The sequence below is a fragment of the Erpetoichthys calabaricus genome, chromosome 1 (genome assembly GCF_900747795.2).
Source record: "Erpetoichthys calabaricus chromosome 1, fErpCal1.3, whole genome shotgun sequence".
NCBI classification, from domain to species: Eukaryota; Metazoa; Chordata; class Cladistia; order Polypteriformes; family Polypteridae; genus Erpetoichthys; species Erpetoichthys calabaricus.
Genome location: NC_041394.2, coordinates 172726504 through 172751822, shown reverse-complemented (window position 1 = coordinate 172751822; position 25319 = coordinate 172726504). Strand labels below are relative to the sequence as shown.

The following is a 25319-nucleotide window of genomic DNA, read 5'->3' as shown; positions in this document are numbered from 1 at the left end:
AACATGGAGGCAAGCAGTGATTGTCCAGTAGCTGATAAGCTAATACCAAAGAAAGGCAGTAAAGTAAAATCTGTCACGTAGAGTTGGTTTGGATATGAGATGCCTGATATTGAACAGATCCATGTGAAATGCAAAGTTTGAAGAAAGACCATGTCTGCTACAAGCAGCAGTTTGACACCCAGTGGAGTGGCAGGAATGCAAAAAAAAGTACCATTAGTGAATCAGTCCCCAGATATGGTCCTCATATACAGTAGAACCTCTGGTCACAAACATTTCCGAACACATACAAATCAAGTTATGATCAAAAAGTTTGCCAAAATGTTGCATCTGTTCTTGACCACACGCTCTGGTGGCGAACAAAAACACCGGTGACCAGTTTCCCTACGCGCGTTCATACAGTATGCGCCAATGATTTGCCATTCTCCGTTTCCCATTTTCTTTTGTTTGCATATACAGGGCCTAACAAAGCAGCTGATGTTGCAAAAGGAGTTATAATGTTAACCAAGCAGAGGCCTCAAGTGCTGGAAGAGGTGGAAAAAACTGTTGTTAGTGTGGTTGAACGAGGAGCAATTTGCAGGGGATAGCGTAAGCGAGTCGATCATATGCGAGAAAGCCAGGAAGATTCATGGTGATTTGCTGAAAAAAAAATAAGAGGAGAGAAGTGGCATTTAATTTTTTTTCCCCTGTGCTTAAAACTCATAAAAAAGTGTTTACAGCGAGCGGTTTGTAAGGGTCTAGCACGAACTCTTACAATGTTAGTTTTCTCTGTTGTTCAAGGTTTTCTCAGTGTTATTCAATGTTTTTACATTTAGTTTACTATTACACTGTGCATTCTATGGTATAATTAACTATTTTTCTGCTTAAATGGATTAATTGTATTTACATATAATCTTATGGGGAAATTACGTTCAGGTCGAACCAAATCGGGTCGCATCCAGAGTTTTAGAAAGAATTACGGTCGTGAGCAGAGGTACCACTGTACAGTGTAGAGAAAGAAGGTTTTTGCTAGGATGCTACATGCTAGTGGTCCAAGGTATGTGCTTCCAAGCCAAACTTTTTTGCCAAGGAGTGGTTGCCACGTCTGTAGAATGAAACATATGACAGCAGTAGATCGACTGGAGTAAATGACATTTTACGCCACTACAACAGACCTGTGGAGTAGCCGCAGACTTCAGCCCTGCATGAGCTTCAGAATTCAGAATTGAGAATGTAATGTCATTGCCTCCAGACCATCTACTTGCCCCAATATCACACAGGGATACTGATGTTCCAAAATGGCCTGGACACATTTGTTGGTACCCCTAGAAAAGATTATAAACTGTTATTTTTTAGTCTTTTTTCTTTAATTAGTATCACACATGTCTCCAGTCATGCAGTCAGTTATTCAGCCAATTGAAATGGAGAAAAGCAGTAACTCTGCTGTTTGGTACCATTGTGTGCCCCACACTGAACATGGACCAGAGAAACCAAAGGAGGGAGTTGTCTGTGAAGATCAGAAAGAAAATTATAGACAAGCAAGTTAAAGACAAAGGCTATAACGACCACTGAACACTGATTGACTTTGACCTTGCTTTTTGGGTGATGGTTGGCTCAGTGGAAGAAGACAACTCAGAAAGTTGAAAGAAAAACAAAAGCCCAGCTGAAATTTCTTAAAATGCCTACTGACAAGTCACATTGGATCACTGTCTACAGAAAAAAAAGAAGCTTACAAAGGAAAATCTACCATATCTACTGTGAAACATGGTGGAGCCTGGGTTATGTTTTGGGGGTACTTTGCTGTGTCTGACCTTGAGTCTGTACAGGGAACAATAAAATTGAGACATTCTGGAGTGAAACATACTGCTCAGTGTCAGGAAGCTCTGTCTCAGTGGCAGGTCAGGGATCCTCCAACAGCATAATTACCCAAAACACAGAACAAAACATTGCAGTATTCTGAAGTGACCTTCTATAAGCCCTGATTTGAATGCTAACGAACATCTAAGGAAAGAACTGAAACCTGCAGAATAGAGATGGCACCATTCAGACCTGACACCGCTGGAGCAGTTTGCTCAAAAGAGTGGGCCCCTCTGCCTGCTGACAGGGGCAGAAGTCTCATTGAGACCTCCAGGAATCACTTGTTTGCAGCGATTGCCTTAAAGGTTGTGCAACAAAACATTAGGTTAAGGGTCCCATAATGTTTGCCCATGCCATTTTCATTTGTATTATTATTTGAAATTTTCTGTAGATGAAATGAAACTATAGAGCCAGGTCTGATTTTTTTTGTTAAATTTGCAATAAACAGTGATGAAATTGACTATAAAATAATTGGCATCCAAGTTATTTCAGAGACAATTGTGGGTTATTTTTTTGTTAAAAGAAGACATTATTGAAAAAAATGGTCTAAATTGTGAATCCTCTCTAAGTCTGAAAAAATTGAGATTTTGTTCTCATATCGCCCAGCACTAATAAGGGCAGTATCAGGCAACACACAAATCAAAACCTGACGGGATACTAATCCATCTTACACTATACCTCGCACACCCACCAGCATACTGTACTTCGTCAAGTGCAAGTCACCCACAAACCTAAAGCATACATCTTTTGTAGTTAAGAGAAAAACCTACAAAGCCATGGAGAGAGGGGACTACTCCACATAGACAATGACCTGGATGAGATTGAACCGCAGTCTCTGAGAGCCATGTGACAGCCGTACTGACTACTGTGATCCAGTGACACCCTTTTGGGGGGGGCGTAAGCATAAATAAATGGAGAAATGGAGGATGATGACACAAAAACAGATTTATTCACTTGGACCTACTGCAGACCCTTTATTGCACCTGAAATAACCGAGTTTTTTTTTTTTTTTTGAAAAACAAAAATACCACTGCTTAGGGTTTTTATTACATAAATAATAAGTCATCATACTTTTAAAGAAATAGTTGGATTTAATTATTTTCAATATAAATACAAAGCAAAACATGAATGCAACACAAATACAATAATTTAAAACCTTTGGTGCATTAATGAAGTTAATTAAAATAACTTCAATAATACTTCAAAATAATTCTCTGGAAATTTATGTAAACATGTGCGACTCATTGGCTTCACTAACACCATCCCATTCTTGTAGCTTTATAGGTTTTTATTCTTTCTGGACTCTAAATACTGAGCTATAAAGTCTGTATTCTGATACATAAACATGCCAAAAAGAGTCAATATGACCCCAGCACAGCTCAGACTAGAGATTTCACTCTCAAACAGAATCTGAGAAAGAAGGAGATTTCCAACAACATTTAAATTACCCAGTATGTGAAGCGTGACTGCAGACGTGAGGGTGATCACACAGAAGCTGGCCAAATTGTACAAGACTGATCCAAGACAGCTTAATAGGATGAACATCCAAAGCTGACTATCATATTTGACTGGCACTTCAAGTGATGCCCAGTTCTCCAGCACAAGAGCAGCAGTAAAGAGAATACAAAAACTTGGAATGGCCATCAAGTAGAGCAAAAGGACAGAATTGATCTTCTCCTCCTGCAAAAGAATACCTAAAAGAGAAACAAAGTAAACATAAATAGGCCCACAATAAAAAACAATGCACTAATAAATACTATGCTTAAAACAATTTGAAGGAAACTAAACTGTAAATGCCAAACAGTATCAAAGCAGCCATTTGTTTAAAATACATTTTTTTTCTATAAATGACATGCAGCAAGAAGAATTAAAAAAAAATCAGAAAATATTAGTCCAGTCCTTAAGTTTCTTCATTATCTCGCCAATCACCATTCAGAATAAATTTCTAAATCCTTCCTAATAGATAAGTTGTGACCACTTTATCTCTGCTGTATTCTACTGAATGAATTAATGTTTACACACAAACTCAAACTTTGTAATCACATAATGTATATTACTCTCTTTTACATCAGAGATGTCAAACTCTGGGTCCAGCCCTTCATCCTTTTTAAAGCAGACCATTTAATCAGTATTAAAAACAGGTTTCATATGGCCTGCCTTGACTGTTGGCTTTCTTAAAGAACCCTTCTAACATTACATTTACAGCTGGTGCTGGAATGTCCAAATGTGAAAAGACGCTGATGTGCTTTGAAAAACCTCAGTGCTGTTGCATAATACCACATGTGACAGTCAAGTGGAGGAATAGAGTAGCTCGACACATGCCGCTGCTGCCACTCCACTCACATTTTTTATGCTGCAAAGGTGTCCCCATTTTACACAAATCGTTTGTCTTTCCTGCTGACTCGATTGTTGTATGTGAATAGAAAACACAGTTAGTTGTATTTCCATTTGTATTACATCTGACCACTATCCATTTCTGACCAACTCAAAATTTGGAGATTCATCTGTTTTTTTTAATGTGGTCAAGTGTCATCTGATCGTTGACACATTCTCATGCATGCATGTTACCTTCTGGGCTCACACAAGGTAAGCATCACCACCCCAGGACACAAGGGACACTGTCACTAATAGTGTTGTCTCTCTAACCACAGTTCTGAGAAAACAGTCAGTGAGAGCAACTTATTCCACCTCTTCTGGTCAGCCTGGAAGGTGGCGTCTCACTGTGGACGTAGACGTAGACGTAGGCTCAACAGAGAATGGAGCTCTACCCCAGAATGACAGCCCAGCAGAGCCTTTGTGTTACTCTTACTCAACTTCATACATTGACATCATTATTGTATACTCAATGCTGATTTTGGTCCCATGGTTAATGCTAGTTTTCCTAACCCACTGTAATATTAAAGATAAGAAAAGCTGATAAAGAGGGAAGGCAGTTTCAAGAATGATGCAAGGCACAATATGTCATTCTGATGAGCAAAAAGGTACTGGTGTGTCTTGTATTTAGGGAAAATGTGGAAGTAGTTGGGTACTGATATGTTTTGGTCCACACTAAGTATAAAACGTTTTTTTTGGCCATCAATAATACTGAATCAGTCACATTCCTTGGACTCTTTTACTTACAAGAGTCCTTTAACTCCAAAAACTTGATTGCCTAATTTAATCTTTATGGGTAAACTACAAAGGCAGTAAACATTACATATCTATGCTTTGGTTAGCCTCACATGACCCATCGGTACAGAAGCATTATTATTATTTACAAATGAATTCTGCCCAGGACTCATTTGCACACTCTGGCTCCTAGCAGCTCTGTACAAGATAAAGCAACTTCATATAATGAAATGAGTGACAGATGATGGGGATGTCTTGGTGACAAGACTGATTTGCAACAAAGTGACTGCTGGCTTCTTTCATGTCCTGTTGAGCAGAGAATTTCCATATAGGATGACATGTCAGGTAGAAACATTTCTTTTTTTAAATGTAAACAACTACACGTTGAATTTAAAAACGGGCTTAAGTATATTTTGTTACATCACACATCCCTGTAATACAACTGTTTTACGTTTTTGTGTGTTACTGTATTCAAGTCCCAGGTCCTTACATCATGAAACAGCATAAACTGCAGACCTGAAATATGGGATGGGGTTTACATGGTAAGAAAAATCATTACAGATGGATGGGGGCAAAACTGGACTGGCAAAAAAATAAATAAATGGTGGAAGTCTGAAATTTGATGGTACACTGTGGATGTAGGAGTCATACTGGACTTGTCACTGTTTACATCCAGACAATGTACAGAAATGATTAAGAAGGCTAACAAACAGGATGCTTGGTTAGATAGGATGAGAATATTCTGAAGATATACTGTAAAATGCACTTTCGAGAACTTTCAGGACTTTGGAATATAAGGCTAGAAGAAAGGCTGAAGGAGCTGAATCTTTTCAGTTTAAGTAAATGGAGATTTAAGAGGCGGCTAACTTGATGTTTTCAAAATTATGAAAAGCTACATTAAAATGAAGAGTGACAAAGGAGTGGTGATGTGCTAGTTAGTCCTGTTGCTACACAGATCCAACATCCTGTATTTGAAACCTGTATCTGTTTTTTGTTTCTCCATATCTGGTTAGTTTTTCCTTCCACCTTCTCAAAGGGGCATGCGTGTGTGTGTGTTTAAGGTTAACCAGCAGTTCTAAATTAAGGGTGTAAGGGGTCATTGCAATGGACTAGCACCCTCTGTGGGGTTCTTTCCTGCTTTGCGGTCAGTGCTGCCAGGATCAGCTCTGGCTCTATGACTAGGATTAGCCAAGTCTGAGAATGTCTGTTTATCTAAGTAAGATTTTAGGCTTAAACACATGAGAATTAGCTTGGAACAGGTTAAGGGTAAATTTTGATTTCTTCACATAAAGAACAACAGATAACATAGAATACCATTCTGAATAGAAACCTGTAGCATTTTGATGACTTTCAAATCTTAACTTACTGTTTTTATCCCAAAGCCCCTACCCCACCCCACACTACACCAAAGTAGTGTACATTTAAGTGTCACTAAAACAGAGTGAAAAAAAGTTATTTATGTGCCACAGTAAGAAAACAATAATACTTCAAAATCCGTCATCCACATTATTACCACTGGAATATACAATCATGAAACTAATGTCTTTAAACTGGTTTAAACTTATACTTTAGAATACTCAGGAGAAAGTAGACGGCTAGTTGTCCTAGGACTTCATAAATGTGACTTGATGTGACTTTGTCTGCGATTTTGCATCATAACTGATCATGGATGCAACAGAGGTTAATCTCTCCAGGGCTACTGATATCTGCACTTTTTGTTTTGTTCTTGCTTCCATTGCCAACTGGCCATATAGCATTAATAAATATACAGTATATTGTTAGGATCCTTTAATACTAATCAAAGTGAATTTGCTTTATTTTAATATCTCAATTTGTACACGTGTGTATGTAATTTAAAATATTTTTAATTGTATTTTACTCGTAAACCTATTTCAACACTCTGCGTCTGTACTAAATAGTTCTATACAAATAAAAGCTGAATTAAATTCTCCTGAATTTAGTACACTTGCTTAAAAAAGTATGTACAGAGGCTCTCTGCTGTATGATTAGGGACTGTATGTGAAATATCATATTTTTTCTGTTGTTATTTTCAGTTTTAAATACTGTATATGATAAATACAAAAAAGGCTAGGTAGAATTTTTTTTCATATATGGCAAATGATGCTGGCTGAGTTAGGTCCTTCCTCAGCCACAGTAATAACAGATGGTGTGGCTGAGGTAACAGGATATGGGCAATGACATTTTATAAGCTAATGTATAAAGCTGGATGTGCTTTTGTCCAGTATGCAAATCCACTCTTTGAACCAAATTTTGCACAGATTCCCCATTTCTGCAGGAAAGGGAATTGCCCTTAGGTGGCATGTTTGGGACTTGTCACAGGTATATAAAGTTAATTCCCATAGTGGGCTTAGTCAGTGCAATTTTTGTCTGGGGCAAAACTTTTTCTTACTGGGGAATTTATTTAGTGATTGCGCCTGCACTTAATTTCACTTTGGGTAGCATCAGGTACCCCTGCTAGTAATATATGAATATGGTAATTGCATTACCAAAACATATGAGCCCATTAGAAAAATCCAGTTCTGAGTCACAGGGACCAAGAGTGTATCCTCAAAGCATTAGGCTTGCCAGTGCATCACTGAGTGCATTCACTCACAGATTTACCAAGTTTACTGTTGGCACAAAAGTCCAAATGTGGGATGAAAAATCCACATAGACATCATGTAAACATTAAATTCCGCAAAGAGGGAAATCTGGCCATTTTTGAGCTCAGGACCTGCCGGCAAATATATTAAAAACAATTTTTCATTGACCATAATAAATAATGTAGCAGAATAATTATTTTCTGGGTTTAAGCCAGTTCTACACCCATATTCAAATTACCCTAATTAGCCTCTTATGTTATACCGTTTCCAAAACCTTACTAATAATGATATATACAGTGGTGTGAAAAACTATTTGCCCCCTTCCTGATTTCTTATTCTTTTGCATGTTTGTCACACAAAATGTTTCTGATCATCAAACACATTTAACCATTAGTCAAATATAACACAAGTAAACACAAAATGCAGTTTTTAAATGATGGTTTTTATTATTTAGGGAGAAAAAAAATCCAAACCTACATGGCCCTGTGTGAAAAAGTAATTGCCCCCCTTGTTAAAAAATAACCTAACTGTGGTGTATCACACCTGAGTTCAATTTCCGTAGCCACCCCCCAGGCCTGATTACTGCCACACCTGTTTCAATCAAGAAATCACTTAAATAGGAGCTGCCTGACACAGAGAAGTAGACCAAAAGCACCTCAAAAGCTAGACATCATGCCAAGATCCAAAGAAATTCAGGAACAAATGAGAACAGAAGTAATTGAGATCTATCAGTCTGGTAAAGGTTATAAAGCCATTTTTAAAGCTTTGGGACTCCAGCGAACCACAGTGAGAGCCATTATCCACAAATGGCAAAAACATGGAACAGTGGTGAACCTTCCCAGGAGTGGCCGGCCGACCAAAATTACCCCAAGAGCGCAGAGACGACTCATCCGAGAGGTCACAAAAGACCCCAGGACAACGTCTAAAGAACTGCAGGCCTCACTTGCCTCAATTAAGGTCAGTGTTCACGACTCCACCATAAGAAAGAGACTGGGCAAAAACGGCCTGCATGGCAGATTTCCAAGACGCAAACCACTGTTAAGCAAAAAGAACATTAGGGCTCATCTTAATTTTGCTAAGAAACATCTCAATGATTGCCAAGACTTTTGGGAAAATACCTTGTGGACTGATGAGTCAAAAGTTGAACTTTTTGGAAGGCAAATGTCCCGTTACATCTCGCGTAAAAGGAACACAGCATTTCAGAAAAAGAACATCATACCAACAGTAAAATATGGTGGTGGTAGTGTGATGGTCTGGGGTTGTTTTGCTGCTTCAGGACCTGGAAGGCTTGCTGTGATAGATGGAACCATGAATTCTACTGTCTACCAAAAAATCCTGAAGGAGAATGTCCGGCCATCTATTCGTCAACTCAAGCTGAAGCGATCTTGGGTGCTGCAACAGGACAATGACCCAAAACACACCAGCAAATCCACCTCTGAATGGCTGAAGAAAAACAAAATGAAGACTTTGGAGTGGCCTAGTCAAAGTCCTGACCTGAATCCAATTGAGATGCTATGGCATGACCTTAAAAAGGCGGTTCATGCTAGAAAACCCTCAAATAAAGCTGAATTACAACAATTTTGCAAAGATGAGTGGGCCAAAATTCCTCCAGAGCGCTGTAAAAGACTCATTGCAAGTTATCGCAAACGCTTGATTGCAGTTATTGCTGCTAAGGGTGGCCCAACCAGTTATTAGGTTCAGGGGGCAATTACTTTTTCACACAGGGCCATGTAGGTTTGGATTTTTTTTTCTCCCTAAATAATAAAAACCACCATTTACAAACTGCATTTTGTGTTTACTTGTATTATATTTGACTAATGGTTAAATGTGTTTGATGATCAGAAACATTTTGTGTGACAAACATGCAAAAGAATAAGAAATCAGGAAGGGGGCAAATAGTTTTTCACACCACTGTAAGATACATATGCTACTGCAAAAAATGTTATAGGGCAACATGATTGCACTGTGGTTACCTCTGTTTCCTCATTGATTCTGCACCCTGGGATGGAGTCCTGTACTGTGTCATTTGCAAGTTCTCCCGTTTACTGTGAGTGTACAAGTGTGGATAAGTAGGCATAATATTGGATTAGCACCCTGTCCAGGGCTGCCAAAGATGAGATCTGGCCTGCTGTGGCCCCAGCATTGACTATTTGGGTCAGGGAATGTTAATGTTGTGTAAAAAATCCATCCATCCATTTTCCAACCTGCTGAATCCAAACACAGGGTCACAGGGGTCTGCTGGAGCCAATCCCAGTCAACACAGGGTGCATGGCAGGAACCAATCCCGGGCAGGGCGCCAACCCACCACAGGACACACACACACACACACACACACACACATACACACTAGGGACAATTTAGGATCACCAATCCACCTAACCTGCATGTCTCTGGACTGTGGGAGGAAACCGGAGCACCCGGAGGGAACCCACGCAGACACGGGGAGAACATGCAAACTCCACGCAGGGAGGATCAGGGTAGCGAACTCTGGTCTCCTTACTGTGCCACCATGCCGCCCTGTGTTAAAAATGTTAACCATAATATTTTAACATATTAATGAGTTTGTTGTGTAAAACCATTTTGGGTGATTGTTAACACAACACTGTGGGATTTGTTTACCTATAAGGTAATTGAAGAAAAATAGCTTCTGATTTCCATACACAGTATAATCTGTTTTTTCATATATTGTTCTTTCCCACCAGTTCTTGTAATAGTAGACTATATAACTGATAATGTAACTACTATTCATATACATAATTTTTGTTCAGTCCAAGAAATGATTTGCTTTTCAGCATGTTAGATGTTTTCTGTCTAATTCTTTACAAAATTACCAAATTATTAATATGTCCTGATTTAAGGCTTTCTGTAGGTATTGGCACATTACTAGTCAAAGCTTCAGGAAAACCTATTATTTGTTGAGCTTCACTTATTACTTCCTTGTTGCTGCTGCTTACAACACCTGTCTTTGTCCCCACTTGTATCTTTGTTTGTTAGATAGGCAACAGAGTGGGAGACAGGATACAAATTTGTTTGCATGTAGCTGGAAATGCAAATTAGCTTTCTCACTTTGCAAACAGGGATGGTACAGTGGAGCAGATATCAGTACTGCTGCTACCCTCACAGATCACAGAGACTGTTTTCGAATTGTAGTCTGAACACTTCTGTTTGCGTTTTTTCCTGTTGCCTGGATGTTTTTTTCCCACATCCCCCATTTTACTTTAAATGATGACATATGATTAGCACAGTGTATGTGAGTATGTGTATGTGTGTGTGTGTGTGTGTGTGTGTGTGTGAATGTACAGTACGATGGACTAGCAAAATATTCATGGTTGACTCTTTCATTGTGCCTAAAGGTGCTCGGGTAAACATTACAATATGCACAAATTTACTTCACATTATTAACAAATATCACAATTAATACTAAAAAAAAACTAGAGAGCAAAGCTATTCATAATTATTAAAACATGACTTACTTTGCTGAATAGACTTGACTCCTCTTAGCAGTGTAGCAGCAAATAAACAGAAACAGCCTGTCTGGTCAAATTGTACCTCTCCCAAGATACTAAAAGAGGCTCCCAGGCAGATTGGCATCATGGCAGTGTATTTCAATATGTGATGTTGTTTTCTCAAGATAAGGGCAGAAATTGATAAGGTGAACAATGGCGTTGTTGTATAGATCATTTGTGCAAAAGAGAGCTGCACGTAATTCAAACCTATGTTTCCAAATGCAATGCTGGCACAAAATGTTAGACTTAAAAGAAAGACCTTGAACTTGGCATTGGTGGTAAGATTGTATTCCATTCCTTTGTGCTTCTCTGACCTCAGCTTGATCAATCCATAATCGATCACAATGGCTGTAAGCATATGTAAGGCAGACAGCAAGAGTGGATACCTGAAGTTGTGTACAGTAAATATCCATTTGTTCAGACTGGAAATTGTTGTCCCTGTCACAAGCCACACACAAACAGCTGTGAGCAAGTGTAGCACTTCCATTGGCTGTCTGGCACTGAAATTTCTTTGAGTGGATGCCATGGTGGAGTCATCTTTTCCCCTGAAACATACACAAATTTTAGAGAAGAGAAAAACACTTATGCCCTACATATTTTTTTGAAGTCGAGGATAGGAGAGGCTTCTAAAAGGCACAACTGCATCCTGAAATAAGTCATATAAAGAAACAAACAAAACATGTAAACAACAAAGTAAAACAAACAGGTGCAGCAAGAAACTTTGTCTAAATCAACATAACAGATCAAATATTATATACTAGCCAACCCACGGCGTAGCATACGCCGCATAATTATTTATTGATGGGTGAACACTTCCTGAAAGACACAGTTGTCCAAATGGGGTGGGTATGAGGGTACGACTGAGAGTGAATGAAAAGATGGAACTCTGGAGAGAGCAACATACAATTGTCCGTGACTGAAAACTGGTTTTGGCAGATACAGGCATATCTTTATGAAAGTTTGTCCCTGCACCTTATTAATTGTCATTGCAAAGGCCAATCTAACAGGAAATTGTCTGCGTGTAAAAGTAAAAGGCAAATTTAAATCTGATGGGGTCAGTGAAATCCGGGGAATATGGACAGTTTGTGAGGTAGCAGCTGCAATTGTTTTACACTCCAGTACATTGCGGTGAATGCTGGTAACAGTCAGTCTAGTGCCTTTACAGAGACTTCTTGCTGGCATGAGGTTTCTGAGAAGCATGACGACTGAACCAATTTTAAGCTTGAGTTTATGCGGAGGCATGTGAGTGGGAGTAAGACTACTAAGAAATTCTTCTGGGAATGAAAGTTGATGTGCGGGATCGTCTGTGACAATGGAGTCAACGCTGGTGAAAGTTACTTCGTCGGTAGGGATAAGTTTCAGTACCTGTTCATTAAGGTGTAGCGAGTCTTCGTTGGTGACGCTTAACATAGCTTGCGTACTGAGTTGTTCCAGAATCACAGTTGAGAAGTCGATGTCGCCACATAGTTGTTGAATGAGATCAGAAATAAAACCGAAAAGAACAATGTAAAGTGAACGTGGCTCAGAGGTGCATGTGGACTGTAGCAGAGACGAAAGTGACTGAGGCGGTGTTTGGTGAGGTGCTGTGTGCCTCAAGAGCGAGGGTGGACTCGGGAGGAGGGTTAGAGTTGGAGGGCGGGGCTCTGCCGTGCATATCCCATGGTCTTAGAGTTGGTGGGCGGGGCTCTGTGAGTTGGCAGGCGTGGCTCTGTCATGCGTATCCCATGGTCTCTGTCTTGCGTGCCATGGTCGGCTGCTTAGTGAATTGTTGGTGGGTGGGCCTCTGTGAGTTGGCGGGCGTGGCTCTGTCTTGCGTGCGTCTTGGCTCTGTCTTGCTTGCCATGGACTTAGTGAATTATATATATAGACATTTCTGCTTATACAATAAATACAGGCACATAGTTATTACAAGTGGGATAGCATAATGACTACAATATTGGATTGTAAACCATGAGGTTGCCAGGTTAATTCTTATCTCTTGATTGCTGTGTCCCTCAGCATTTCTCTTAAGTGTATACATTTGTGACATTTAGATTTGGTAAATATGGCTAGCCAAGCCCTCCAGAATGTGCTATAGAAAAGAGCCCATTCAAGAAGTTCCACTGTGATAGAAGCCAACCTTCAACATCTACCAAGAGATTCATAACAGAAACTGAAAACTAGAGAACTCACTTCTAGATGACATATGAAAGAACTTATAAAACAAATTCTTATGAGTTTTAAGAAAAAATCTATCATTTAAATAAACAATGCATGGCAATTAAAGTTCTGCTTTACCATGTTGTTGTCTCAAAAGATAATCCATAATCGTCATAAACGACTATTTACAATACAGGTTTGTAGGTTATATTATCCAGGTTGTGTAGAAGTTTATTTGATAATTGAAGTTAACACTTCTAATAATCCTGACATCTTAACGTTTTTAATATCGGGTGTGCTTTACATTAATGGGCTACATTATAAACTGAACTCATGATACTTGTGCAATGATTAATTATTCATGTACATAACATGCAGATCATTGCTGGGAGCAGATGTCAGAAATTGACCATTCATAGAGTCAAATGGAGATCTTTCAACTAAGATTTGATGGTTTTTCTAGAAAGTATCCATTTGTACTGTATATTGAATATCAGAAATATTTCTTGCATAGTTGCCATATTTCTTACACTTTTTATCACCAACCCCCCCATATACTTTCCTAAAAGAAGATATTTAGAATTCTCTAGAATGAAATTAAGCACTGGCACACCCAAAACACTTAGCAGGCTCAAAAATCATCAAGAGTTTTCCTAACCACAGAGTCTAAATCCCTTTATTACAACAGTCCTTGGGACATGCTCCATATCAGTCTTTACTGATTTTTTTTTTTTTTTTCTAAACACTACCGAAGTGTATAATGTGCCTCACAAAGTGTCATCATTCTGGCTTGCACACTTTTCTTCAGTTTAATTTTCACCCTGCTTTTCTTATTTGATGATATTTTTAATTTTCTTGCAGTTAACTCAGATGTCCTGACTCTGATACTTCAATAGCCAATTTATCTAAACAGCACATCTATGATGCGAATATAATAGGTCAAAAAGATATTCAATGCTTATAGGAAATGACAAACCAACAATCAAGCACACCTGGAGTCGAACTCTGAAAACACTGTAAACGACTGACCTTTATGATACTATGATTTACTCTTTTTTTAACTTAGTATGTCTATAAATGCATAGTTAAGTGTTTTTCTGTTGCTGTATTATATTTGTTAATCTGTATAAATGATCTCAGTATTCCCATTACCTAGATTAAAATGGAAACAAATAGAAAACAAAAGAATTGAAGGAGTTGTGCTTCTGAGGCTAAGGATCTGCACTGACATCTAGAAGGTTGCCATTCAATGCCCTTGAACAATGCTCGTAATCCTGAAAAAATTGCTCCAGGAATGCTGTACAATGGTTGACACTGCGTTCCGACCACCAAAAGGTAATGTGAAAAGACTGTTTCCCTTCGGGGATTAATAAAGTATATCAAATAAAAAAATCCAGTTTTGGGAATGCTGGATGACCTATGGCAATGATTTTTATAAGTGGGTTTAACCTATAAATTGATAGAATAAGCAAATGGACCAGCCACCCTACCTGGTATATACAGTGCATCCGGAAAGTATTCACAGCGCATCACTTTTTCCACATTTTGTTATGTTACAGCCTTATTCCAAAATGGATTAAATTCATTTTTTTCCTCAGAATTCTACACACAACACCCCATAATGACAACGTGAAAAAAGTTTTATTTTTAAATAGTTTTATTAAAAATAAAAAACTGAGAAAGCACATGTACATAAGTATTCACAGCCTTTGCCATGAAGCTCAAAATTGAGCTCAGGTGCATCCTGTTTCCCCTGATCATCCTTGAGATGTTTCTGCAGCTTAATTGGAGTCCACCTGTGGTAAATTCAGTTGATCGGACATGATTTGCAAAGGCACACACCTGTCTATATAAGGTCCCACAGTTGACAGTTCATGTCAGAGCACAACCCAAGCATGAAGTCAAAGGAATTGTCTGTAGACCTCCGAGACAGGATTGTCTCGAGGCACAAATCTAGGGAAGGTTACAGAAAAATTTCTGCTGCTTTGAAGGTCCCAATGAGCACAGTGGCCTCCGTCATCCGTAAGTGGAAGAATTCGAAACCACCAGGACTCTTCCTAGAGCTGGCCGGCCATCTAAACTGAGCGATCAGGGGAGAAGGGCCTTAGTCAGGGAGGTGACCAAGAACCCAATGGTCTCTCAGTCAGAGCTCCAGAGGTCCTCTGTGGAGAGAGGAGAACCTTCCAGAAGGACAACCATCTCTGCAGCAATCCACCACTCAGGCCTGTATGGTAGAGTGGCCAGATGGAAGCCACTCCTTAGTAAAAGGCACATGGCAGCCCGCCTGGAGTTTGCCAAAAGGCACCTGAAAGACTCTCAGACCATGAGAAAGAAAATTCTCTGGTCTGATGAGACAAAGATTGAACTCTTTGGTATGAATGCCAGACGTCCCGTTTGGAGAAAACCAGGCACCGCTCATCACCAGGCCAATACCATCCCTACAGTGAAGCATGGTGGTGGCAGCATCATACTGTGGGGATGTTTTTCAGCAGCAGGGACTGGGAGATTAGTCAGGATAAAGGGAAAGATGACTGCAGCAATGTACAGAGACATCCTGGATGAAAACCTGCTCCAGAGCACTCTTGACCTCAGACTGGGGAGATGGTTCATCTTTCAGCAGGACAACGACCCTAAGCACACAGCCAAGATTTCAAAGGAATGGCTTCAGGACAACTCTGTGAATGTCCTTGAGTGGCCCAGCCAGAGCCCAGACTTGAATCCGATTGAACATCACTGGAGAGATCTTAAAATGGCTGTGCACCGACGCTTCCCATCCAACCTGATGGAGCTTGAGAGGTGCTGCAAAGAGGAATGGGCGAAACTGGCCAAGGATAGGTGTGCCAAGCTTGTGGCCTCATATTCAAAAAGCTTTGAGGCTGGAATTGCTTCCAAAGGTGCATCGACAAAGTATTGAGCAAAGGCTGTGAATACTTATGTACATGTGATTTCTCAGTTTTTTTATTTTTAATAAATTTGCAAAAACCTCAAGTAAATTTTTTTCACATTGTCATTATGGGGTGTTGTGTGCAGAAGTCTGAGAAAAAAAAATGAATTTAATCCATTTTGGAATAAGGCTGTAACATAACAAAATGTGGAAAAAGTGATGTGCTGTGAATACTTTCCGGATGCACTGTAAAGCAGTGACCTTTGTTTTGTTTTTCCCAGAGAGCTGTTAAGGTTTATACTTTTCTCTTTACACTTTTTTGCCCTTATCCTCTGCGAACAAAGCTTCTTTCTAACCAGTTACGCATTAAATGCACCTAGAGCACCTTGTCCCCTAGAGCACTCTGGAAGTTATTGTGCAACTTCCCTAAACATAAACGGCAGTTGTCTCTGTTCGATATTGTGTGTACTTGTACAGTGTAAAGTTGTTATATGTAAGTACTTAGGTATTTCACACATACTGTGGTAATTTAAAATTGTTTCTAAAATATAAATATAATTTTCCCAGTAAGTCAAAATGTGAATCAATATCTTTAGAAGCTAAAATGTAGATTATAGAGAAAGAAGAAGCTGGATTAGAAAACTAACACATAGCGGAGTCATTGATGTTAACACTAAAAGGAGCAACTGGCTAGACTGGAAGAGAGAAAATAAATAAATTTCCACAAGCATTTAATAGGTGCTTCTTCTCTGGTAAAGTCCATTGGCCCAGGTGCACGGCCACTGGTGAGACAGCATTTTCCCATTCCCTCTTAATATGCATTCTATATATAAGGACTCCTTGGGTTTAATTTGGGGTTGGGATTAGATCTGCTTGTGGCACCCAAATTGATGGACAAATGGAAAAATAATAACATTCAGAAAAAAAGAGTAAATACAAAGTGAACATGACAAAGAAGCCTAAGCAAGCAGATTAAGTCTTATAGTCTATGGAGGTTTCTGATAAATCAGTGTGGCAGAGACTTCTATTGCTCCCTTATCGACTTTAAGACTGCAACATGGTAAAAAGTTCTGAAAAAATGAAGAGTTTATTTTCACAACAGAATCTGATTACAAAGCCTAAATTACATAAATGGATTTTAATTTCTTTTTTGCTAAGTGAAATTTGGAAATTCTCAAAAATTTAGTACAGTGTCCATGTACAGTCTAAGTGAGTTTTAGTCCTCTTTTTTACACTATTGTATGTCATGTTTATAAAGTCTGTGAGCCTTTCAAAGTGGTCATTATTTCTGATATGTATTGTATGTATGTATATATGAATCTGAACTCTTAATAAATATACAGAATGAATAGCCTCAGTTAAGACTTTTTACACATAAAAAGTAATGTAAGCTCATACAGTAGATTACTAGACTATGGTATTTAGGAAATTGGTTGAAATAACCAAATATTGTTGTGTTCAAAAGTATATTATCGGTCTCTGACATCTAGCTGTAGGGATTTTCCCCATTCTTCTTTATAAAACTGCCAGCTCCGTAAGGTTTTAAGGAAGGCTTGCATGAAAAGCCCTCTTCAGGTTATACCACAGCATTTTAATAATATTTGGGTCAGGGCTTTGTCCTGTATATTCCCAAACTCTGTGCCATTTATTCTTTAGTGAAGTAACTTTATTATTTAGGACTGTTGTCTAGTTCAGGGGTGGACAATGTTGGTCATGAAGGGCCGCAGTGGCTGCAGGTTTTTGTTCCAACACAGTAATGAGAAGTCAATTACTGCTGATGAAGAACTTATTGCTTAAGTGACATTTTGATGCTTCACTTTAGTGGTCTCACTTGCTAAGGTTCCCCACCCTTAATCGCTTATTTCAGTCTTAAACAGTTGTATTCACTGTTTTAATGGCTCCTTATTAGCAATAAGATGTAAATGACCAAGCAGTCAGAAGTTCACCATCTAGCTTGTTTCAATTTTGTTCATCATGCACTGTTGGATTTAATAAAACAATAGAAAATGTGACAGACTGAAAATTATCCGTTTTAGGCTTCAAATCATTTTGATGAGACCTTAAATAAGGTCTGAGATTGGAAAGGATTGGTTTCTAATTAAGCAATTGGGTTGGAATGAAAACCTGTAGCCACTGCGGCTCTCCAGGACCGACTTTGCCCACCCCTGATCTAGTTGAAACATTCATTTTATACCCAGCCTGACTTTTCAAACTGATCCCCTGGTATTCTTCAAGTATTATTTTGCTGCATGGGCTATTTCTTTAAAACATTCAGATTGGCTATTTTTTATATCTTATTCAATTAGAAAGAGACAAATACTGATTACATGTGCATTTGGTGATTGAAAAAACACAAATCTCAAGTTATGTGATGGATTCCATATATTCCAAGAACAGATCCTTAGTATTATCTTACAAAAAACAAAACAGACATTTTGCATATTCTATTCAATTATTCTGGCATTATTTTGCAAAAAAAAGACAGCTATGGATCCATCAATGTTCTATACCAGTGCTTCCCAAACTCGGTCCTATGCCCCCACCCTGTGACTGCAGCTTTTTGTTCCAACCAGATTCCTAATCAGTGACACCTGATCACACTGAGCTCATTTAATTAGCTGTTTTTTTTTTTTTTCTTTTATTCGACATTCAGAAAAGCACAGCAGCAGGACTTTGAAATATTTCTGTTTTTGCTATAGATTTAAATGCTTAACTCTCTTTTGCTGATTTCATTATATTTTGTCCTTTCTCTGTGCAGTTTCCCCCTTCGTTGTATCTTATTAATGATTAAAAATAAGCAGAGCAGACATACTTGCAAACAACACTGAATAATCAAAGGCTGCAAGTACTTTAGCATCAGACCCACTAATAAGTAAATAATGGATTTAATTAAACAATTAGAAGACCTAGAAAAGAAGAATGAAAATGAAGATGAAAATACTTTTAAAAAGAAAAAAATACATTATTCCCATATAACTACTTGGTACATTTTAATATATATATATATATATATATATATATATATATATATATACTTTTTTTTTTTTTTTTTTTTACCAAACTTTGCTTTTTAATTTCTACATTTTTCCCAAAACATAGAAAAGAAAAAAAAATACATTATTCCAATATAACTGCCTGGTACATTTTATACATTTATATAATTTTTACCAAACTTAGCTTTGTAATTTCTACATTGTTCTCAAAACACAGAACTTGGGAAATAACTTACTTAATTAGCCCAGGAGTCCAATTAAAAACAGAAGCTGGTTGGAACAAAAACCTGCAGCCACAGTGTGCCCCCAGGACCGAGTTTGGGAAGCACTGGGTGTTAAGCAGGAACCAGTCCTAGATGGAGCTCCAGTCTACCACAAGACACATACATGGGCAGACCTACACTACTGAAGAAATTTAGTGACACCAATTAACCCAGGAGTGTCAAACTCTAGTCCTGGAGGGCTGCAGTGGCTGCAGGTTTTCATTCTAACGCTTTTCCTAATCAGTGACCAGTTTTCACTGCTAATTAACTCCTTTAACCTTCATTTTAATAGCCTTGTTTTTAAGGATTCAGTCCTCTGAATTGATTCCTTTCTTTATTAAATGACAGCTGAACAGAAATGAGATGTGAAACGAGCAGACAAATGGCCAACAAAACTGGGGCTTCAAACTCTAACCAATTTCACTCCAATCACTTTCTTAATGAGAAGCTGATTCTTGCTGTTAATTAAACCCGTTATTTCATCCACAGCACACCTTTCCAAAACCGTTGTTTTTTTGCTTTTTCAAAGAACGCCATCATAATGTTTTGGTGACCTCGGAAATCAGCCTTACTGAGACTTTCACCTTTCTTTATTTTCACATATTGTGTGATGGGCACAGGTGAGCCGGTCATATGCCAGCCTGTTTTGTGTCTCATTATTGTTTGGCTGCTCATTAAGGAAAAAGAAACAACTATGGGGCCTGAGTCAAACTAATTAAAAGAAGTAATCAGCACTAATTAAGAAGATGGTAAGAATGAAAACCTGCAGCCACTGCGGCCCTCCAGGACTGGAGTTCGACAACCCTGAATTAACCTAACATATACTGCTTTCTCAGAAGAAAGCCAAAGTAAACATGAGGACAATGTGCAAATTCCACAAGGGCAGTGCCTTGACTCAGGATTCAAACCCTAGACTTAGAGGCTTCAAGGCATCATGCCACACAAGACATTTCACTTAATTATAATACAAATGATTTATGTATCTGTCTTGTGGTCTTCACAAGTTAGGAGGTAGATAACCTCCCAGCAATAAATAGGACTGCTAAGGATACTGAAGGATTTAGAAATTATAGTGGGAGAAATACTGTGTAGATTAAATAGGTTGAAATGAAATAAATAATAATAATAATAATAATAATAATCATTACATTTATATAGCCCTTTTCTCAGTAGTCAAAACTCCAGGACCAGATAATATTTACCCTCAAGTTCTTAAGGAGGCTAGCGAGTACATATGTAAACCCTTGACGCATATTTTTAGGAAATCACAGTGTACTGAGGAAATTCCAAGTGACTGAAAAAAGGCAAATATTATCCAGTTATATAAAAAGGGTGACCAGGCAGATTCAAGCAACTACATGCCAGTAAGATTAATGTGCATCACAGGAAAATTAATGGAAGGAATTATTAAGGATAAGGTTTGAGCAGCACATGACAAAAATAAAGTTTTACAGAACAGTCAGCATGGGCTCAGAAGAGGGAAGTCGTGATTTACTAACATGCTGGAATTCTATGAGGAAGCAACAACAGCATATGATCAAAGTGGAACATATGATATGTATCTGGACTTTCAGAAGGCATTTGATAAGGTGCCACATGAGGGGTTGGGCATCAAACTAAAAGAAGTGGGAGTTCAGGGTGTTGTTTGTAGATGGGTGCAAAATTGGCTCAGACACAGGAAGCAGAGGGTGATGGTGTGAGGAACCTCATCAGAATTGGCTGATGGTAAGAGTGGTGTACAATTATTTGGATAGGAATGTAAGTAACAAGCTGGTTAAGTTTGCAGATGATAGGTGGATTGACATATAATCTGCTGAATCATTACAGAAATACTTGGATAGCATAAAGGCAAGGACAGATTTGTGATAGATGAAATTTAATGTCAGTAAATGTAACGTATTACAAGCTGGAAGTAAAAATGATAGGTTTGAATACACAATGGGAGAGGTCTGAAAATTGAAAGTACACCTTATGAGAAGGATTTAGGAGTTGTAGTGGACTTTAACACTATTAACTTCAGGCAGTGTTGAGAAGCCATTAAGAAGGTTAACAGAATGATAGATTATAAAGAACAATGTGTGGAGTACAAATCCAAACAGATTATATTATGCTCATCTGGAGTACAGTCCCATTCACCTCATCTGGAGTACTGTGTGAAGTTTTGGTCTTCAGGCTACAAAAAGGACATAGCAGTGTTTGAAAAAGTCCAGAGAAGAGCGACTACACTGATTCCAGGGTTACAAGGAATGAATTATGAAGAACAATTAAAAGAGCACAGCCTTTTTTCAGTTTAAGCAAAAGAAGATTAACAGGAGATATGATTGAAGTGTTTAAAATTACGAAGGGAATTAGTACGGTGGATAGAGACTTATTTTAAAATGAGTTCATCAAGAAAACAGAGACAGAGCTGGAAACTTGTTAAGGGTAAATTTTGCATAAACATTAGTCTTTATTTACACAGAGAACCATAAGCACATGGAATAAGTTATCAATTAGTGTGGTGGACACTTGGACTTTAGAGACTTTTAAAACTAGACCTGATGTTTTTTAAAAGAACTAAGTGGATAGGACTGGCAAGCTTTGTTCGGCTGAATGGCCTGTTCTCATCTTTTTTTTTTTGTTGTTCTTTATTTCGTCTTATACGATTTCTCATATTAGAAATTTGTTAGTTTTTGCATACCCCTTGGGGTTAGAGCGCAGGGTTAGCCATTGTACAGCGCCCCTGGAGCAATTACAGGTTAAGGGTCTTGCTCAAGGGCCCAGCAGAGTAGGATCTCTTTTGGCAGTGACAGGGATTCAAACCGGCAACCTTCAGGATACCAGCGCAGATCCTTAGCCTCAGAGCCACCACTCCGCACAATTGTTCTAATGTTCAATCTAATGTCATTTAATATTTATTCAACAATGAACAAACTTCTTGGATCTATGGAAAAGCCATACAAGCAAAATAGAAGCCAAAAAACAAGTGCAAGATGCAGAACTACACACAGTGTACTTTTAATGTACAGTGTCCCTAAAGAAAGCATAAGGGAGTACTTAGATATCTAAAAAGGAAAGAAACACAGTAAAAAAGGATGCCAAAATGTAAGTGTTTTCCTTAAAGTTAAATACAATGCCCTTTTATGCCTCAAGGTACAATAAATGGTGATTCTGTGTTGAACCGAATGTACTGTCAAAAACCTCATCAGAATTTGAGGCAAACATCATGCCAGAACTTCTAGATGCACCTAACCATATAAAACACAAACAATCATCTAAATCAGTGGTTCCTAAAGTGTTGGTCAAGAGGATTTATAAAATAAAACAAAAAAATGCTCTATCAACAAATACTTCTTTTTATGTAGGAAACAAACATCTTTAAACATAAAAAACAACAACTGTTACAGCAGCTATAAAGTAAAAAAATAATGCAATAAATGTGGCTGTTTTTTAGAAACTAACTTCTCAAATCTGGGCTCTGTATGTGATACACACACAATAATATATTTTTCAAATTTGAGGAGATTTCTTGCTTTTGTTTTGATGGCTGTCATTGATGAGAAACTTAATTCACATAAATATGATTTTGCAAATGATATACAAAATTTAAGAGCTTCGTTTGCAAACTCAAAAATATTTTTGCCATTAATTTGGCCTAAAACTGGTATACACCTTGGGGTTGTTTCAACATTCCATCAGTTGATATTCCAGTAAGTTTTTCTTTCATAGTTGTCAGAGTTTCAGCCAGTTGAACGGAACTCTCTAAAAACGGAGTCAGTATCCATCTGCTGTAATTGTTTTGAGTTTCTTGCAGAAAATACTCAAAAAGCTGTTGTGTAGAATTGTGTAAACTAACCTGCATGTCTGCAAAAATTACCTCAGAATTTACCTTTTTAGAATTTTCCATGAGTTCTTGAATGCACAGGAATAAAATCAATATCACCAAGGTAAGCCAGCTTATGAAGCCAAAGAGAAAATTGGTTAGCATATTCCAATTTTTCATCTTGCAGGAACATCCAAAGTTCTGCTCTTAACCGGAAAACTCTTTTCAAGATGCTACCCCTCGAAAGCCATTTTATTTCCGCACGACAAAGATGATTTTCGCAAATATCTTCACGAATTTTTCAAAAATAACGCTTTTACTTTGATGGAATTTGTTATGTACAGTATCGAAATAAAGGTAATAATGATTGTTAGTATTCCCAGGCAGCAGGGGGCGCCGCAGTGGGGTTAAGAGATATCTTTGGATAAGTGGTTGTAGAAAAGTCCTTAGAAAAAGACTACTGTGCAATTAACATAACTTCTGGCCTCAGTGTCTATCATTGAATGTCTCAAATTACCGAACATAATTGAATGTACCACTTTAATGGCGTATTTTAAACATCAGGTATGTTTTTGAATCATCATAATGCACGGAAATCATAGACACAGACCTGATATGAGCGTTATGACCACTTGTTGATGTACCTGTTCACAGCTTGTCAAACCTACACTTGTATGCTGTCCTGCACCATTTTCAAGTAATTACATAGTCAAATTATGACTTTAGTTGTATTTTTCTTTCTTTCTTTCCCTATTTCAATCCAGACAATAGACTTGAGTTATGGTTGATTTTTGTCTAGAAAATGCGCTTTTAAAGACAGTCATGAACAGAAGGAAAGTAGTATGAGTGCGCGGTTTCGAACCGCGATAGCGCAGTCTCTCACGTCCTACACTCGGCACTATTTGCTACTCTCATTATCATTTCTGGTCATTACAGAACAGGTTAAAAAAAAAACAGCTTCATGCCTTATTTTCGTATTCTAATTCAGAACTTACTGTATCGACATCCAATGCCAGAGAGTAACGATGGAAGTGACAGTCTCCCGCGCAATGTCAGTCGTGCTCCCTCACAGGTGCGTTCATTTTCAACAATCCATGACCCGTCCGTCTGCTTCCGCGTTCAATGTTTGAAGTGACAGGGCGTAAGCGACTCTGTATCATTACTTTTGATGGTGTCTGGTCACAGCTGCGTCACATACTGTCTTCAGACAACATCGTTACACTATGTGGGATCCTCCTCAGCTACGTTGTATGTAGGGCGGAGTGCTTGTAGGCTCCGTTGTGTTACTGTACGCCGGCTAGTCAAACTGCAGTTTTTCCACATCTACTTGCCATTTGAGATGATGAACTCGTTGCGTCATACTCAGACTGGCACAGTTTTTCCAGCAATTACACAAGTAACGAGCTGCCCTCCCTCTACTCATACGTACTGTGAAAGTCTTTGAGTGTGGTCCTCGGAAAGACACTTCAGCGGTTGTCTGGCTGTGTGCCTCGAGTCCCTTAAAATAGAAACACCAACAAGCTACTTGGCTGACAGGAGAGCTGTTTTCCTAGCAATTGCTTTCACGTCAGGTTCCAAATTTAGACTATTTCACGGAGATGACAAAGTAAAAAAATCCACGTCTTATTTACTGAGACACGTTCTACCGAGTGCTTAAATTTCTTTAGAATCAATACGTTTCCCGTTTCACTCATAGCATTTGTTTGTAATACAGTAGTATGTATTATGAGGTACAACGTAAATCGCTTTGAATAATGGTGTCTGCCAAGTAAAGATGATAATAAATATGAATCTGTGATCAAGCGTAATCTAATAGTAGTCCTGAATCTGTGATCAAACGTAATCTAATAGTAGTAAGGACTACATATCAATGAGCCACTCTGAATCTCACCTTCAAAAAGGAATTAAATGACAGGAGTGTAAAATCAGAAATGCTTATTCTGCGTAATAAAAGAATATTTTTTTACCCATTTGTGCCTATCCCACCGTCCCCCGGAGGACCCGGCTGCGAGGCGAGCTTCATCGGAATTGTATTCCGCCATTCAGGGCGCCGCTTAGCTTCTTTGGATCCTCTGTTGCTAACGGTTGAGGTTTCTGGGCCGTCGTCAAGAGCGTGATACGTATTACAGCATCCTTGCGTGTTAAGATTTTTAAAAAAAAGCATTCTCGTGTTTTGCGCATGCGAGAA

The 25319-nt window shown here is 38.4% G+C and overlaps 1 protein-coding gene across 2 annotated transcripts; it reads right to left on the bottom strand.

Moving 5' to 3' along the window:
• Nucleotides 1–2904: 2904 nt before the first annotated feature.
• On the bottom strand, nucleotides 2905–25318 carry slc35e4 (solute carrier family 35 member E4). 2 transcript variants are annotated; one of them, XM_028794317.2, is made up of 3 exons: nucleotides 25099–25318; nucleotides 11018–11595; nucleotides 2905–3527 (listed from the first exon to the last, which is right to left on the bottom strand). In XM_028794317.2, the coding sequence occupies exons 1-3, from the start codon at nucleotides 25293–25295 to the stop codon at nucleotides 3112–3114; spliced, it is 1191 nt and encodes a 396-aa protein (XP_028650150.2). In that variant the 5' UTR covers nucleotides 25296–25318; the 3' UTR covers nucleotides 2905–3111. The 2 variants fall into 2 exon arrangements, with proteins under 2 accessions (XP_028650150.2, XP_028650159.1); XM_028794326.2 differs by lacking the exon at nucleotides 25099–25318 and adding an exon at nucleotides 24127–24654.
• Nucleotide 25319: the final 1 nt, after the last annotated feature.